This window comes from Hesperophylax consimilis, chromosome 30 (assembly GCF_061612785.1).
Source record: "Hesperophylax consimilis isolate HC1 chromosome 30, BYU_Hcon_1.0, whole genome shotgun sequence".
Taxonomy (NCBI): domain Eukaryota; kingdom Metazoa; phylum Arthropoda; class Insecta; order Trichoptera; family Limnephilidae; genus Hesperophylax; species Hesperophylax consimilis.
The window spans coordinates 519,566-537,352 of NC_142865.1; the positions used below are offsets into that span (position 1 = coordinate 519,566).

The following is a 17,787-nucleotide window of genomic DNA, read 5'->3' on the forward strand; positions in this document are numbered from 1 at the left end:
ATAGAAGAATTAAGACATGTGTTATTAAACTACAGAAACGCGTATACAATAGTTTTAGGTGACATTAATTTAAATATATCGCACGATTATACATCGAACGATAAAGATAATTACTTAAATATGATGGCGGAATTGAATTATGTGTCGTGTATAAACTCTTACACCAGAAACGTCAATGGGCAACGTCCATCATGCATTGATCACATTTTCACAAATATCAAAGATATAAATAATTTAAACTCGGGAATTATAAAAACCTCAATTACCGACCATTACATGACTTCGCTACATTACAATTCAATAATACCTCAGGCGATAAACCAACATTGCGGACAAACTGCTAATAATAAAAAAGAAATATCTGTTGTTAATATCGAATCTTTGAAAAATAAATTGTCATCTGAATTATGGTTAGATATTCTCCGAAGTGAAAACGTCAACGAGTGCTGTAAAATATTTGAAAATAGATTAACGAACTTTATAAATGATTCAAAAAAAATTATTCCAAAAGGAAATACAGCAAAATTTCGTAAAATCAAACCGTGGATAACACATGGGCTTGTTGTGTCCATAAGACACAAAGAATGGCTTTATAAAGAAACAAAAAAAAAACCACTAGACATTAAATTAAATGTTCATTTTAGAGAATACAAAAATAAATTAACCACGCTCATAAAAAACACGAAAGAAAATTATTATAAAAATAAACTTGATGATTCTGAAAATGACAGTAAGAAAGTTTGGAATATAATCAATGAAATCATGGAAAATAAACAAAATACCAAAATTAATACTATTAAGAGTGTAATACAAAACAATAACATAATTAACTGTATTGAAGAACCTAAAAAAGGAGCAAACGCTTTTAACGAATTCTTTGCAAATATCGGAAAGAGTCTAGCAGAAAAAATTACCGTGAAAAAAAAAAAAAAGATGTATATTGAAAATATTCCAAATATAGAAACTAAACTTGAACTCTTCGAACCAACCAATCCGTCTGAAATTGTACAAATTATATCAAAAATGCGAGGTGGTTCTGCTCCGGGATTTGACGGTCTCGCTGTAAAAACACTAAAAATCATTAAAAATTATATTTCTACACCAATCTCTCATATTATAAACAATAGCTTTAAGACAGGAGTTTTCCCGAGCACGTATAAGAAAACCATAATCTCTCCAATATTTAAGTCCGGTAGCCCGGAGGACATTTCTAATTATAGACCCATTTCACTCTTATCTAATATATCGAAAATTTTTGAAAAAATTGTTAAAAAAAGACTAACTGCATTCTTAAAAAAAAACTCGATTATAAATGAAAATCAATTCGGTTTCACAGAGGGAAAAAGTACCCAAGATGCCATTGCAAAAATTTCATCTAGTATTCAGAGTGCCCTGGACAAATCAAATAAATGTATAGGAATTTTTATTGACTTAAAGAAAGCATTTGACAGCATTTCCCATGAAAGACTTATATTAAAATTAAAAGAAAATGGCATTGACCACTTAGCTCTTAAATGGATAGAAAGCTACTTAACAGAGAGACCTCAAATTGTAAAATTAAACCAAACCTTTAGTACACCACTAACAAGTACATTTGGCATTCCTCAAGGCACGGTCCTCGGACCATTACTATTTCTAATATATGTAAATGACATTTTCCAACAGAAAATCAAAGGTGAATTAATCTCTTATGCTGATGATACTGTTTTATTAATAAAAGGTCAAACATGGGAACTAGTTAACAAACTTGCAAATGAATGTATTAATATCTTAAAATCGTGGTTTGATAATAACCTACTCACACTTAATGCCAAAAAAACAACATATGTATTATTTTCACTACAAAAAATACCTAAACACAAAGTAAATATCATAATCCATGATGAAAATTGTGACAATGTCAACTGTAAACTACTTAATCCTATTTGTACTGTAATCAACTCTTCTTCTGAAATTAAATATCTTGGTGTGATCATCGATGAAAATTTGAAATGGAAAAGCCATATTACGGAGTTAGTAAAGAGAATAAGGAAATGTATATATATATTTGTTAGGTTAAGAAATATTTTAAATGTGAAAATACTAAAAAATGTATATTATGCTCTTGTCCACTCCCTGCTTATTTACGGAATCATAGGTTGGGGAGGATCTTATAAAAACAACCTAAACTCAGTAAAAGTCTCGCAAAAAATTATTATAAAGGTAATACTTAAAAAAAACTCTACTTTCCCAACAAAATTGCTTTTTAAAATGTTTCCAGTACCAAATATTGATGATATATTTAAGCAAACTTCAATTATAAAAATGTGTAAAGAAAAAAATAACACAGAATATCAAGAATTTTACAAACTGATGAGAAATGGAAATCAATTTATTACGCCAATCTTTAAAACAACTCAAATGCAAAACCATTATATTTACCAAGCCATAAAAAACTACAATAATCTCCCTTCCGAATTGCGCTGTATTACGAACCAACAAGAACAAATCAATAAAATCAAACTTTTTTTTAAAAAAAAACTTATATTAAAAAAATATATGGATATACTATATTTATATTTTACACATAACATTGAATCACTGAAGTAAGAATCGTGGCTCCCTTATCAGGCACAAGAGCTCCTCTTTTCTGATAAGGTATACATGAGCAATTAAGTACCTAAATATTATAATTTGCAAAAAAATGTATGTATTAATGTAACTATGATCTATATTAAAATAATAAAAAAAAAATAAAAAAAAAAATGTTACACATAAAGAAGAACATGTCAGTATGATGCAGTACAAACGGACATTTAACATTTCACAAACATATCAGTTACATTCACAACCAAGTATTTTTGCCTTGATGCAAGACGGCGAGGTTTTGAAAATATCAAAAAGGTCTGTACGTGTTGGCAGTGCGGTGAAAACGCGCCAACGGTGAATGATACAAATAGTTAGTGCTATGATTGTCACTGTGGAAAAGATGGTGGAGTCGAGTTGATTTAACAGGGACATGAAAATTTATAACACTTAACATTTGAGGGCAGTCTATGAGATTGTTCAGTAATTTAAAAAGTATGAGAATGTCATTAATAGTTCGCCGGGTAGAAAGAAGTGGTAGATTTAGACCAGTCATTAATGTATTATAGCAGATATCAATTACACGCTGTCTCAATTTGAATTGAACGTATCGAAGAAATTTTTTTTGTACTTTCTCCAAGCGGTGTAAGTTACAGGTATAAATCGGAGACCATACAGGAGATGCATATTCTAGGTGCGATCTCACAAGAGAGCAGTAGAGTAATTTAATTGACTCAATGTTTTGAAAAGTCCTTGCGTTACGCATTACAAAACCTAGAATTTGCATGGCCTTATTAGAAATTGTTAACAATGTATGTAATTATATTTTTATAGTCTTTTGACTGTACTTCTCCTTGTGGAGGGCTTCATCCCTTTTGACTAACTCCCGATACAACAATACCTAAAGTCTCCAAAACAGTACGAATTAAATTAAACGAAGACGTGACTTCGTGTTATCTTTTAAAATTATCGTTTTCATTACATCCATGCTAATTTTAATCTTATTCGTTCAAAATATGAATGTTTTAATTAGGTTCGAAGCAAATATTTACATTTTTCAAACGCAAACAACAAAATTTCGTTTGCGAGGAAAATTAAAATCAAATCCCCAGAGTAAACATGGGTCTATAAAGTTAAAAGTTATTCTAACTGATACGGAAATGTTATTTTAATTACAAGTACATGACAAGCTTGAAGCTCGAAGCTGTGCCACAATAAACATTTTAGATATTAACTACTTATAGTTACCTAATCTCATACAGTACATAAAACAAACGAAAAGAGCAAAATGTCAGTAGAAAGTTATAAATCGGCAAACCCGGCATGCGCAAGTAAATTTTATTTGATTAATTTTTGTTATTTAATAATTTACTCATTTAAAATAATATATAGTATATTTGCGGCACGTTCCAGATTGAAAAATACTCTCAGTATTGCTCTGGTGTAAGACCACCATTTAGAAATGAAACGTTGTTTGACGTGGCTTTGGCAGTGTTTGATATCCATAACTAAATAACCGGGTACTTCCCCACCTTCCTTTTCTTCGTTTCTTACAACATACCTTAATAGGGGATGCCGTAGTCTCATTGGCTCCAGATGGTTGGGAGCAGTTGGGGCTCTTGTGCGGTTTCACACACAAAAAAATAAATTAAACTGAAAGCTTTATTGGTCTTCTAGAACATGGGTGCCGTTGACACCTGAAGTTCATTCTAAAATGTATTTCTTTGTTTGCAGAACCTATATAATATATATGCGGGCAGAAGGTTAAACCACCAAGTAGCAGAGGTTGCTCATTAACCCCCCAACCCCCTTTCTCCAGCAGTAGCAGCATTGCGCAGAAACTAACTCCGGGGGGTAGTAGTTATTATCTTGCTGTTTAATTTGATTACATGTATTTAGATTATTTCCACCATTCTCACAAAACCTTATTTTTAATTAATTTTCTGCTATATTGTGAACATCTTTACAGAGTATTTCGTGACGCTGAATTGGAACCAATAAGGAGGCTAGGATTCAAATTTTACTGGTTTGAATCTGTGCAGTGTTGCTTTGAGTTGAATCGACGCCCGGGCCGTTGCGAAAACGTCAGCTAATGACAGTTGACGAAAACACCGTACTGAGAAAACAACCGATGTGTCAATTCGAATTTTAGTTAGTTAGTTATAGTTAATTTTAATTTTATACGAGCGCCTGTGAATTTCTCCACCATACGAGCGCTGCCAACAGAACCATATCATCGAACATCACAACCAACTCTTCCGTAAGTCACATTTGCGAATACCTATCTTTTGGTTAAGTAAACGGAGCGTTAATTTACATAGGCACATACCTGCTTAGATTATAACCATTATAATCTAACCCAGGTGTCAATAGTCTACGCGATTATCGCACACCAGAGAATAATGAAAATAAAAGCACGGTGGTTAGTCCTATAGTGATTTGGTTTTAGCAACATAAATGCCTTGGACCAGATACGTTTTATTCTCTTCCCTTAATCCTATTTCTTTTATTATTTAACAAGAAGAATTTGGTTAGGAGAGCTGGAAAATTAAGCGGCGGAACAAGTTTCCCGGGGGAAAACTTTAAGTTCTGCTAGTGACACTATTTGTAAAACCACAGCCAGTTCTAAAAATTTCAGGAACATTTGTGGCGAGAAGATTTTGTGTTTTTATGTTAAACGAATTAAATTCTTCGAAAATGCTTAATATTCTAATTAGATGGAAAAATAATTTCTTTCTACTTTCGAATAGGTATTTAATTGTAAGAATATATTTCTTCTAAGGGCAATGGAAAACAATTTGCTCTAATAAAAACTAAAATTTTCTTAGAAAGTTGTATACAATATATAAACAGAAGAATAACGCGTTCGAATAAATTTAAATAATTATTTTTTTTACAATTTGGGTGGCGCTTTTGGGTACTACTAGTACCCCGGGAACCTTATGGGATTATTGGATAAACAACGCCCAAAGGTCACCCCAAGTGGTTCGATACGTTTGGTGACTTAGCAGGAGTGCCCAGGTTCATCGGGTAATGTGTGTGCAGGATGCGTCTAGCCACCAGCTACATGGCGTGCCGGATTCGGAGAGGTTGGTTCGGGGAGTATCAATCTCTCTAACTGATATCTTGCCTGCGATGCAGCGGGAAGGATAAATCGTACGTCCGTCACTCATGAAAACAATGATCCCTAGATTCCTACCCATTCCTCATACCTTTTCCCTTCCCAGAACTTAATTTCTTATAATCACTAAGCGAAAATGGTGAAAATATTTAGTAAAAAAGGACTCGTTTGAAATAGAACTCTCTCGACAAATGCGAGAGTTGCATTTAAAAATATAATGTGATTTTTTTCAATCCTATAACATATCAGGATAAATATAACCATCAGGAGTAAGGCAAGGAGGGTATATGTCCCCCATCCTATTTAATGTATACATGGATGAGTTGTCAAGTCGCCTGGACATCAGAGCGGGCTGTCGTGTTAACAATGTATTGCATATGAGGGAATTTCATATTCATATAAAAATAACCTTTTAATTTGAACTTAAAAATTTAAAGAGTTTAAGAAAAATATGTTATATTATATCGGTAGAAATTAGGATTGCGGAGGCTTAATTAACTATTTTAGTTGGAACCTCGTTTGGTACGTCAATAAGACTAATAACATATTTTCGTGGATTCAAGTAGTTATTTTATATAGTTAAAAACCGGTTTTATTTGATTTTGTAACCTACTAAATTTCACACATATCCGAAACAAAAAATATGTTAATGACTTATGTCGCACTTTGATCGAAAGCTACTAAATTAATAATGAATATATGTATTGTATATTTGCAATAGAGATTGATATTGATATATTGACGGCCTCCGTGGTCGAAGGGTAATGCTCTCGGTAAACAAGCTGGAGGTTGCTGGTTCAAATCACGGCGTGCGCAAGTAAAATTTATTTAATTCCTAATACCACCACAGTAAGCTGGAAATGTTGCTTGTGTTGTGATGGAGGACTTAGCCAGCCGAGGAATTGAACACACTACGCCTGGGTGGGACCCAAACGCGATGTCAACTCGGCCACCGACCGGTCACCTTCAACCTCATAACATACCTTAATTGGGGATGCCATAGTCTCACCGGCTCCAGACGGTTTGGAGAAATCGGGACTCTTGTGCGGTCGTTCCGGAAGCTTAATTTATGTTTTAAAATAAAACTTTAAACTTAACCGATTTTATTCAAATGATACTACTTATCGAGTAGAAATGTATTTTAAGAAAAGGTGTTTAATTTTCATTGTAAACTACACCACTGGCAAACATATTCATATTTAAAGCAATAAACAACGGCATTAATAAAGAGCCGTAAATAAAATGAAACCAGGCTTTAGCATAATCGCATTATTTGCTCGCGGGACCGAATTTCCACTGCAATCAAACTTAATGTGGTTAAAACTTCGCGAAAAAACCTTTCCAGAGCAAAAACATATTTAACAAGCAACTACAACATAAAACATTTGGCCAAAAAAGCTTCCAACGGTACTAAACTATACAACGAAATCCCACCCTCATTCATAACTCACAATAATATTATAACATTTAAATCTCAAATAAAAAACTGATTACAAACACAGGGAGATCAGAAATAGATAATATACTGGCACCTAAAACAGACCTAAACGGAACCATTCAACAAAACAAAAATCACGACGTGTTTCTGGGGGTTATGTTTAGGAGATAGACATATACCATGGTGAACTTTTCTGTAGGCCTTTTTAAGATATACAATTCCGTAATACATTATTTTGCTGTATCTCATAAGGTTTAGCCAGCGTTAGCAATGTAGTGCCCATGTAAAAATATATTTTTACGACTTTATTATAAAACATCGACTTTTTTTAGTCTCTATAAAAATAATATGTACGTAATATATATATATAAACCTTCCAGAAGAAATTCTCTAAATGATAATGAAAACCTTATCAAAATCCAGTGCGCAGTTTTGACGAACTAAGCGAACAAACAGACACGCAGATAACGACTTTATTTTATGGTATTTAGAGAAGATTTCAGAAAAAACCAAGAATTATTATCAACAATCCTGAGCCTGAAACACCCATAACATTATTGTTTTTAATAATTTTTTACTAATTGATATACTAACTAACTAACTAACCATCACGCCGTTTCCCCGCAGGGGCAGGCAGAGAGGACGGACCGCCAAACAACTAGGTCTTGGCACACACTTCTTGCCTCATTCACATTCATACATCGTCTCATACATACTCTTCTATTATTCTGACTCTTGGCGTGGCCCGACTCGAGTATCTGATTCACTTGATCGTGCCATGTCTTCCTCGGGCGTCCCCGACTTCTGCTACCATTCGCATTTGCATCATATATCCTCCTTACACTCCTATCTTCACTCACTTCCATACATCAGGGTAGGTACCAGCACTCCGTTGTGGACTGCTAACTTCGCTTTTTTGGACAATTTTTTGTTAGCGCCAATGGCGTTCAGTCCTCCATTAACGGAATTACCTATATATATACTGATATAATTAACATAATTATATTAATATTATCAATAGTAACACATACGTAAATGAAATTTCAGCACGGGAGATTCCAGTGTGGATATAATCTATATTTGTTACAAAAAAGGAAGGTAATTAAACATTTATTTTTATTAAATAATTATAAGCAATAATTAGTCTCCTGAAATATCAATACAAATTGAAAATATGTCCCGAGTAAAAATAAATGCCGCCAACGGGAATTGAACCCGTACCTTTTGATGTCCGGTCAGGTGCTCTGAACCACTGAGCTATGTCGGCTTATTTCCAACCCGCCAAATGATTCAATATGTACTAGTACCTCAATCAACAATTACTGCTTATTTTTTTTTTTTTAAATAATAAAATAAATAAAAATAAACATTTTTACTCAGGAGATATTTTCAATTTGCGTTGATATTTCAGGTGACTAATTATTGCTTATAATTATTTGTTATCCTTTATGCTATGCATAAAACCTTGTCTTATAAACATAAGTTTATCATTAAAAATAAATACTCATTATTATTGTTGACATTACGTTAAAGTTTGCCATTTATGAACAGGAAGCATCAAGAAGGAGCTGGAACTAGTAATAGAAGATTGGGGAAGTGCACTAAGCAAAACGGAAATTACGTCATGAGTTGATGACAGGGTTGTTTGTTTAATGTAAAGGTATATAAGGCCCCCTGAGAGAGGTCGTACGGGACGTCATAATTCTAGCTTCTTCTGCCTTTTTCGTTTTCATGCAAGACAGAATGAAAGCTTTTAGGGAAGCATTTTTGGACAATCATCGATGACATCTCAAAAACCACGAATAGGAAAAGTTCAAACCAAAATCACTTCCCAGTACTGATAAAGTGATAACTAATAGAAACATGCATCTTAATGGCGGTAATTTTAAATAGTTAAGTGAAATTAATAATAATAATAATAATAAGTGTTTTATTATCTTTTTTTTGTGTAACAAATAGATATAATGATATCCTCACTGGGATCTCCCGTGCTGAGGATTTCATTTACATTTTATGTATAATTTAATTATAAGAAAATTAATATTACATCAAAGTTACAAATGAATTTAATTATGAACAAATATCATGATAATTATTAGATATAATTATTATATATAATTATTATAATTATTACAGAAATATCAATTGTTAGCATTATGTAGCGAAAATAAATGAATGGCAATTAATTTGCAGTGAAATACGAAAAAGGCAAAGTTAAGAACAAATCTATTGTTTTGTGAAATATAATGAACATGATAATATCACTTTAGAGAAAACAAAAGGATTAGTGAGAGCAGAAAAGAAGGCTATTTTCAAACTACCACGAAATTCACTGGGAAAATAAATTATTCAACAAAAATTTTGCATTCTTAATTTCTCAGAAATTGTATTTAATTTAAATAGTTATCAAAAGATCAGTACACCCCACGGGCGGTAAACTTCAAGAAATAATACGTGCTTTTCGAAAACAGGCCAATTGATATCGACTTACAGGGTTAAACCATAAGCCAACAGATTCCACCAATATACCACGACTACACTTAGGACGGGTTGTTTCGGAGAACTTGAACAATTCTTCAAACTTCAAAGTTAATTTTCAAGTTCTGTGAAAGATATTTTTAAGTTCTGTTTTTATTTCAGTTCTGTCAAGCAACTAGCCTATGACGATATAATAACAGAATTTGATTAGGACTTTCACAGAACCCGTAAATGAACGTTGAAATTTGATGAATTGTTCAAATTCTCCAAAACAACCCGTCCTTAGTAATAGGTAATATATTAACAACTAAAATTGACCACAAAGACTTTATTACATGCCCTTCTATTCTCCCATTCTGCAAGAAGTGATCAAAACTAACTAACTAACTAACCATCACGCCGTTTCCCCGCAGGGGTAGGCAGAGAGGACGGACCGCCAAACAACTCGGTCTTGGCACACACTCCTTGCCTCATTCACATTCATACATCGTCTCATACATACTCTTCTATTATTCTGACTCTTGACATGGCCCGACTCGAGTATCTGATTCACTTGATCGTGCCATGTCTTCCTCGATCAAATATTTATATTTCAATTCCAGCATTCTAAAAGCGGTTCTTCATAAAGCCTCCCCAATAACAGTTCAAAAATAAACACATAAAAGAGGATTCTGCCCGCCATGGATGGTACAAACTACTATGAAATAATTGTACTTCTTCTTTAGCCAATGTTTCGAACAGCATCATAGTGTCCATCATCAGATAATTTGGCTAAATAAGGAGGTAGTGCAACATAATATCAACATTGACAAAATCACTATTATACTTTTGGGAGCGAAAATCTCAAATCATATCTGCTACGGAATAAATTTAAAATTTCCAGTAAAAATGGTCGCCTTAAATCACATATTGCTTCAGTTTTCTTTTCTACCCCAACACCCCATGCCCCATATTCTATATTCCCCACAGGGTTGAAGGGACGTGTTTAAGGGTGGCACTGAAATTGTGCTAGGATTGAAATGGTTCCTATTCGGGACACGTGACTGGACAGGTTCCACCTACTTTACTGCCACCTCCTGACACTGCATATTAAAGACGTATATTCTATACTAGAGGGCAAACAGCCTACAACGTTTCTAAGAAAAATTGTGGAAATGTAAGGAAGATCAACTGCTTATGTCTCTGTTAACATTGCCGCATTATGATTTCCTGATCTTAGAGATAAAAAAGTATGTTTGTCTTGCGAACTTATTTTCACATGACTTATTCAAATTCTAGAGATTAGAATATTTTTTTAAGAAACACGCACGATCCTTTTCACAATACGTAACATTTTTTAATAAAATAGTGAACATCTGAGAGCTCTTTTATAAAAACACGGAGAAAAATTGTTTACAATTTATTAAATCAAACAAATGTTTTCGTGTTGGTTCTCGCAGATTCGTAAAAGCCAAGGAATTTCAATCTTGCTGAATGGATAGGTGTGCAAATCCCCGGTACCTTCCATTAGGGTCGGAGGCTTACGTCGGGGTGAGAGGAGGAGGGGGGCTATTGTTACATTTAAACACCTGTGACGAGGTTTGAACACGAATCTCTGACTACCTGCAAATACATCCCTTGAAAGCGCACGGTTAACCAATACAACATATTGGCAGAATTATATTTTTGTTGACGATTTTGTTTTGGTATATTTTATTCTTCCTTGAAAGTATATTCTTTGGCATTCAATCGCAAGCCTTATATTGAAGTTGATAGGTGCCTTTATATACTGTTTATCTACGATATCATCATTAATCTAAGAACTAGCATTACATACGACGATGTACGGTTTTAAAGTAAACAAGCTTAATCAATATGACGGCTTTAAAAAATACGTATAGTTTGTACAGGTTATCTGACAAACTATAATTTCAGACACAAACATGATTTATATCACCTAGACTCGTTGGTAAACAGAATTCAAACTTATTTATACAATGCAACTATTTTTTCAGTTACATTTTCATTTTCAACCTTATCAGTATAATGGTCCCTGAGGCAAAGGACTACGAAGTAATGCAAAGTCATCTGTTTTTGGTTTGAAATTTTGACCGCTCAGAAATAATAAAGATGTTTTAATTAATCAATGCGAGCAGAACACATGAAACCTTTCAAAAATCGAACATTTTTTGGAAAGGAGTCTTGTGGTAAACTCAGAAAAATAAATTATGAGGACTGTAAAAACTGCTTTACAGTTCAAAATATCCTACTTACGAACCCTTTTTTGGTTATATTTTTATTGTATAGTGTGGCAAATTTAGTTCTTGAGAAAGTGATCGTAAAAAATTATATATATTTGTTCCTGAACTTGGCAAATAAAATAAAATATGTATACTTTTTTCGTGGATAAATCAAAATAGGCGGCTGGTGTAAGGCGGGAATTAAAACCTTATCGCCATCTACATAAGGAGCTTTATTGTTAGCGGCCCGTTTCCAAATGTTACACAACGCGGTCTACCGTCTTAACAAATCTTATACAATACCAATAAATACTCTTTTTTGTCACTACCGAAGCTTCTGAGTGTTAACAGCTACCAACCGTCTGGAGTAATTAAGACCATGGCATCCCAATCAGGTCCAATGAGGCATAAAGCAGCGGGGACGGAAAGGAGATGGGGAAGAGGAAGTACCTGGCTATGCAGATCTAGTCACCAAACACGGCTAAAGTCGTATCAAGCAATATTTAAATTCTGAATGGTGGTCTTAAAACAAGGCGATGGTGAAAGTATCTTCCACTCTCGAAGGTACTGCGATAACGTACTAACGTATAAAGTACTGCGAAACGTGTATTTATTTGTAAACGTATACATATTAATCAAATAAAATTTAGTTTCGCATGTCGGGATTGGAACCCGTAACCACCGGATTGCTTGTCTTGGAGGCCATCAAGTCTAACTAACATGATGCTATCATTTTTGCCTCGTCTTTTTTTAAATTAAAATAATGTTTTCATAATGTCTAATATAACCAAAAAAATATTTATATAACCCAATCATAATACTGGGGTTTTCCATTAGCAAGCCTCTCAAAGGGCTCTCGCCGATTCCAAGCTAAATATATTTAATATTTGTGATGGAAATAAATCACCCAATTCCAACCCAATACTAATATAATAATAAATCCAATCTGCACTTCTTACATAAGGCGGGCCAGAGGGGCTGACATGTGTGCTCAGTGATGGGTGATTGGCAAAAATAAATTATTTCAATATTTATGCCAATAAAAAACGTAAGATGTAGATTGAGATTCATCTAACCCATACATATAAGTACATACCCTTACATATATGTACCAGGGATATAAAAAATGTTTTTGTAATCAAAATACAAAAAGGTAAAACTTCCCCGTAGTTAAATCAATATTTAGAAATCCGAGGAAAATAAATTTATTTAAATCATTTTTTTATTCCCTCCCGATAACTTCCTGCAGTTTTGCAGAAAGTCCCGGCGATTTATAAGTCCCGGGCGTCGCTCGGGTTTGAGGTAAAATTTTGTTCTTGTGAATTCTAGAGTATCTGGGTGCATTTTATAGGTGGAAATAATATATTGTCATAAATACTTTCACTTGTATCACTTGATCGTTTCATGTCTTCCTCGTGCGTCGTCGACCTCTCTTTCAAGTCTTACATTCTCCTTACATCTCTCTCTTTGTTCATCACTTACTTCTCGTTCCACGACAAATAATTATATGATTCATATCTTTCTCGGGTATCCCCGCCTTTTCATTCACTCTATGTTATATAATGAAATCCACATTGTTATTTGTTAATTCGACTCCGTATCTCATTCCAGTGCAGATATAATACATTAGGTATTTTTCGAGCGTCCCCTACATCTTATACCATTTATACCATAATCTAAACTCTCCTGGAATTAATAAGAACAAACTTCAGCGAATAGCGTAAGGGGAAGGATGTTCAATTTTTAAAAACTTTATTTATTAAAAAATTAGGAGAATACTTGTAACATTTATTAACCTACGTTTTCGAAAGAAGTTTTGATTTAAGATCCCTCTCAAGGAAATTGCATCCCCAACCGTATGAAAAAATGGCGAGGATAACCAGTGATTTCTATTTCGCGAATTAACGTGAAAAACGTAATTTTGGCCGTATTTCAGCTAAATTATTCTATTTAGCGAAATAGGCGCGAATTTCCCGAAAATACCGGGTATTAAAATAATATGTGAGAATTTCAAAAAATCAATATTTACATTACGATTTTTTATAATTTTGTTACTATTTTATGTGTAAATGTTTAATATTTTTGTACTGTAGGCTAAAATTGCTTTTTGACATTACACAAATTGTGCGAAATAAATTGTGCCTATTGATATTAATCGCAAACTGCATTTGTTGAGTTTTTGTTCGACCCGTACTTAGAGTTTCCATCCTTATTAATTTAATATTAAAATTAATTAATTATAATTTTTCACATGGAAATACTTCCAAATGAAGGTTAAACATATATTTTTAGCAAAAATACTTAAAATATGCGCTAAAAACATTCAGGAAATACATTTTTTTCTATTTTGCTACAAAACGCTAAATTATGCCTCAAAATGCTATAAAACGCTAAATTTACAATTGTTAATGCTAAAAAATCTGAAAATTAATGCTAAATTTTGCCATCTCTAATTATAATACTCATTGGCTACTTATAATATAATGAATTAGCATCCAATGAAAGAGATGCATATCCTAATTGTGAATTAAATAATTAAATATTGCAATTTGAGTAAAAACTCATTACGTTTTTCTAAAAAATAAAGGATTCATCCTAGACTTGCAGAAAAAGTCAATAGATGTCGCACATTAAAATAAATATAAGATATATTCATATAAGACACTGTCTAGGTTGCATTTAGTTCGAGTTGAATCTTGCGGTCATAAATTATAAAAATAGCAACTTATAAAAATGTGCGGTGATAAAATGAAGACAATGTTGGTATTTCTTATTCGCAGTTAAATATGACCGAAAGAGATAGGGTCCCATTAGCTCAGTTGGTAGAGTGCTGCCCCGGCAAGGCAAGGGTCTTGGGTTCGAGTGCTAGAAGTGACCGTATCTTTTTATGATTTTTCTGTTTCAAATGTTCGTTTAGGAATCGACTTCAAAAATTAAATATTACAATTTGAGGTTTTACTCACTATGTTATCCCAAAAAATAAAATAAATAATAAAACCTTAAAAAGGAGTTATCTTCCTGCAACTTGTCCCAGCCTCAGTACCCCAAATCACCAGTCACCAGCCCTTACTTATAAGGAAGTGCGCTGAAAACACTCCGGAGACCTCATCTCGATTATGATGGAAATAAGATATCGAGGTGATCATCAAATTGATGTAAAAACGGTGAAAAACGTTATGAAATTTGTTAAAGTCAAATGAGATTATCAACAACCTTTAGTTCAAAATGATTTACAAATTGAAACTGAGCAATATATATAAAACTAGCAATAATATTACAACATCTATACCTGGAAGCAAAGAAACCCGACATTTTTTATTGATAATAACATGGCGACCTAACATTATCTAACCTAACCTAACCCAACCCACGTAAGTCAATTCCGTAGACCGCTTCGAGGGACGTCAGCAGAGAATCTCTTATTATTATTAGTAATACGGTTAAAAACAGGATTTATTTATTTATTAACCCCCTTTTTCGGTGTTTTACATGAGAATATTAAGAAATATACATTATTTATTGTACATAACTGAATTGCTTCATTAACAACATTTTATATTTGTTTAAAGATAAATTGAAGATGTCCACTGACTTGGTATAATTGTTTCCCTCCATTAGTATTCTGGGCAAAGAGGAATACATATAGTAGTTAGTCCCAGAATTTCTGTACTGAAATAAATCCTGACTTCTAGTATTTCGTTGTGGAATCCGAAAGCTTATCAATTCTAGCAATACCGGACAATCAACTTCTTAATTGCGTGCCTTAACGAATTAATTGAAAGGTTTTCTGATAAACTTTTGGTAAATTACGAATACATTACCACGAAGTCGTAATTCAACACGTGTTCGTGAAAATCCGAATATTTTCGCATTTCGTCCTATATTATTATCAAGACAAATGCACGTGCATGCAATCCCGGTCTGCAATCCCGTTTTTAATCCGATTACCAATAAATTGAAGAGATTTTTAATACATCAGAAATACTCATTTTTCTCCATTATATTAAGTTAACATTACGTGATGAATAAATAGTTAAGCACTCAAACCCAATGAAAGTTTTAACCATTGTTAAAAGCAAAGGATTAATAACTTAACAGCTTTCACAATACCCGGAGAGTGTTGGGTTAGGGGCACAACTTCAACATTGATTCGAGAGACTTTGGGTTCAATATTTAAAGAAATGACCGATTAACCATAGAGGTTAAGTTAGTTACACAGGAAACTTTCAGATCAATTATCTTCTCAAACAAAACTTTTGTCGACCCGTAAACGTCCGAAGCTGGGAACACTTTGGGCAATGCTTAATATACTTCATCCAATCTCCCCCAGACAGACGAACAAACAAGAAACCATTTTGCCAAGAAAATAAACAAGTCATAATAAATTACAAAAGACCAAAAATACGAAAGTTAAAAAGTTCAGAAATGTATCATGACCTCAATATTTTACATCGCTTTTGAAATTGACAGTTGAGTCACCTTGGAGGCTTTATGGGGTTAGTTTGAAATATGGTTCCGTTTCCTGTTTCTGATACATGCTGGAAGTGGGTTGAGTTTCCTTTTCCGTTCTCCCCCTCTCCGCGCGTCCGCCGGAGCCTTCAGCCAAGGAGGTTGTACCGCACTTAGGATTAGACCACCCCCGCTCCACCTGGGGGGGTTATACCAGGGGGTGACTTAGTTAAAGCGTTCAGCTGATCGCAGAAAGCTAGCTCCAACTGATTCATCTTAATTACATATTGTTCAAAGAGTGGCAGATGTATGTTCGTGACTTTTGGGTGCTGATATTACAAAAAAGGCATTGTTGATGTTGTTTTTTTTATTCGAAAAATCAGTTTTTTGTATGAAGATTTTCAGGAAACCCGTGCGGTCAGCGGCCAAACTGAAATTTCCTGAAAATCTTCGTAAAAAAATCTAATTTAAAAAAAATAAATGTGGTAGTAGGTACCTATTAACACTATATCTTGTTAATGGATCCTTGAGTAGCTGAAAATTCTATGAATGCTGGATCCACACTACCGCTACATATTTAGAAACTAGTTAAAGTTCAAGTTTTTCTATTTCGCATTGACCCTATTGAGATCGTGTGCGTTGAAAATGTTAACAGAAGGTCTCTTTAATAACAGCTTTGATGAAGAGACGTTGCTTCTCTTTCTAAAGCCCATGAATATAAGGTGCCTACTTAGCATTAGACTGGGCATTAGTTATTGAGCATTATTGTACATTAGACGTCCAAGAGTGTTTCATTATTGTGGTTTAAAATAGGAGTGAATCTTTCAAAAGATTTTTTAACAGAGTTTTAAAATTAATCATAAAATTTGAAACATGAACAGCGAGGGAGAGTTCCGAGATTAAGGAAATCCAGTGCATTAGAAAGGGAGGGAAGGTATAATTATCTTTACCTGATTCAGTCAGAAGTATTTCCTGGGGGAGGTAATCAGCCCAGACAGCCTCCACCAACAGCAGCAGGAACAAACATCCACCCAAGGCCATCTCTTCACAGGAACACAACGAGTATTCTATTACCTCGACTAACAACTAACTTAACTACAAGCTACCATCTCCCATGGTCATTCTACTCCAGATTTTAACTTTTTAAAAATGGAACACTGATAAAAGATTTACTTTGCACGCGGGGAGAACTTTTAATACGTTAACACTCACAAAACACACTTGTTTGAAAGTAACAACTTCGTTGATTGAGTTTGAACACTGACGTGAGGACACTTTGTAATAATAAATTAGTTTATTATTATACCTGAAACAAGAGAAAATAAATAGTTAGTTATATAATAATACAAGAACATCTATTTTTTACAACAAAAGTTTTCCTACTGAAAATCATTGAATATATTTTATTTATTTATTTACTATTCATTAACGCCCTATCGGGCATTTACAGAGTAAATTGACAGTTTTTGTATGTAAGTGTAACATAATACATGGATAATAGCATAACTAAATACATA

General features: G+C 33.5%; 1 protein-coding gene across 1 annotated transcript in view; it reads right to left on the bottom strand.

Moving 5' to 3' along the window:
• The window catches only part of LOC149409491 (nephrin-like), a 410,217-nt gene extending 392,654 nt beyond the window's left edge, over window positions 1–17,563 (bottom strand). Inside the window, exon 1 of the mRNA XM_089649438.1 lies at window positions 17,221–17,563. Within this exon, the coding sequence (XP_089505564.1) occupies window positions 17,221–17,311 (91 nt within the window). The 5' untranslated portion in view covers window positions 17,312–17,563. The remainder of the gene's footprint in view (window positions 1–17,220) is intronic.
• Window positions 17,564–17,787: the final 224 nt, after the last annotated feature.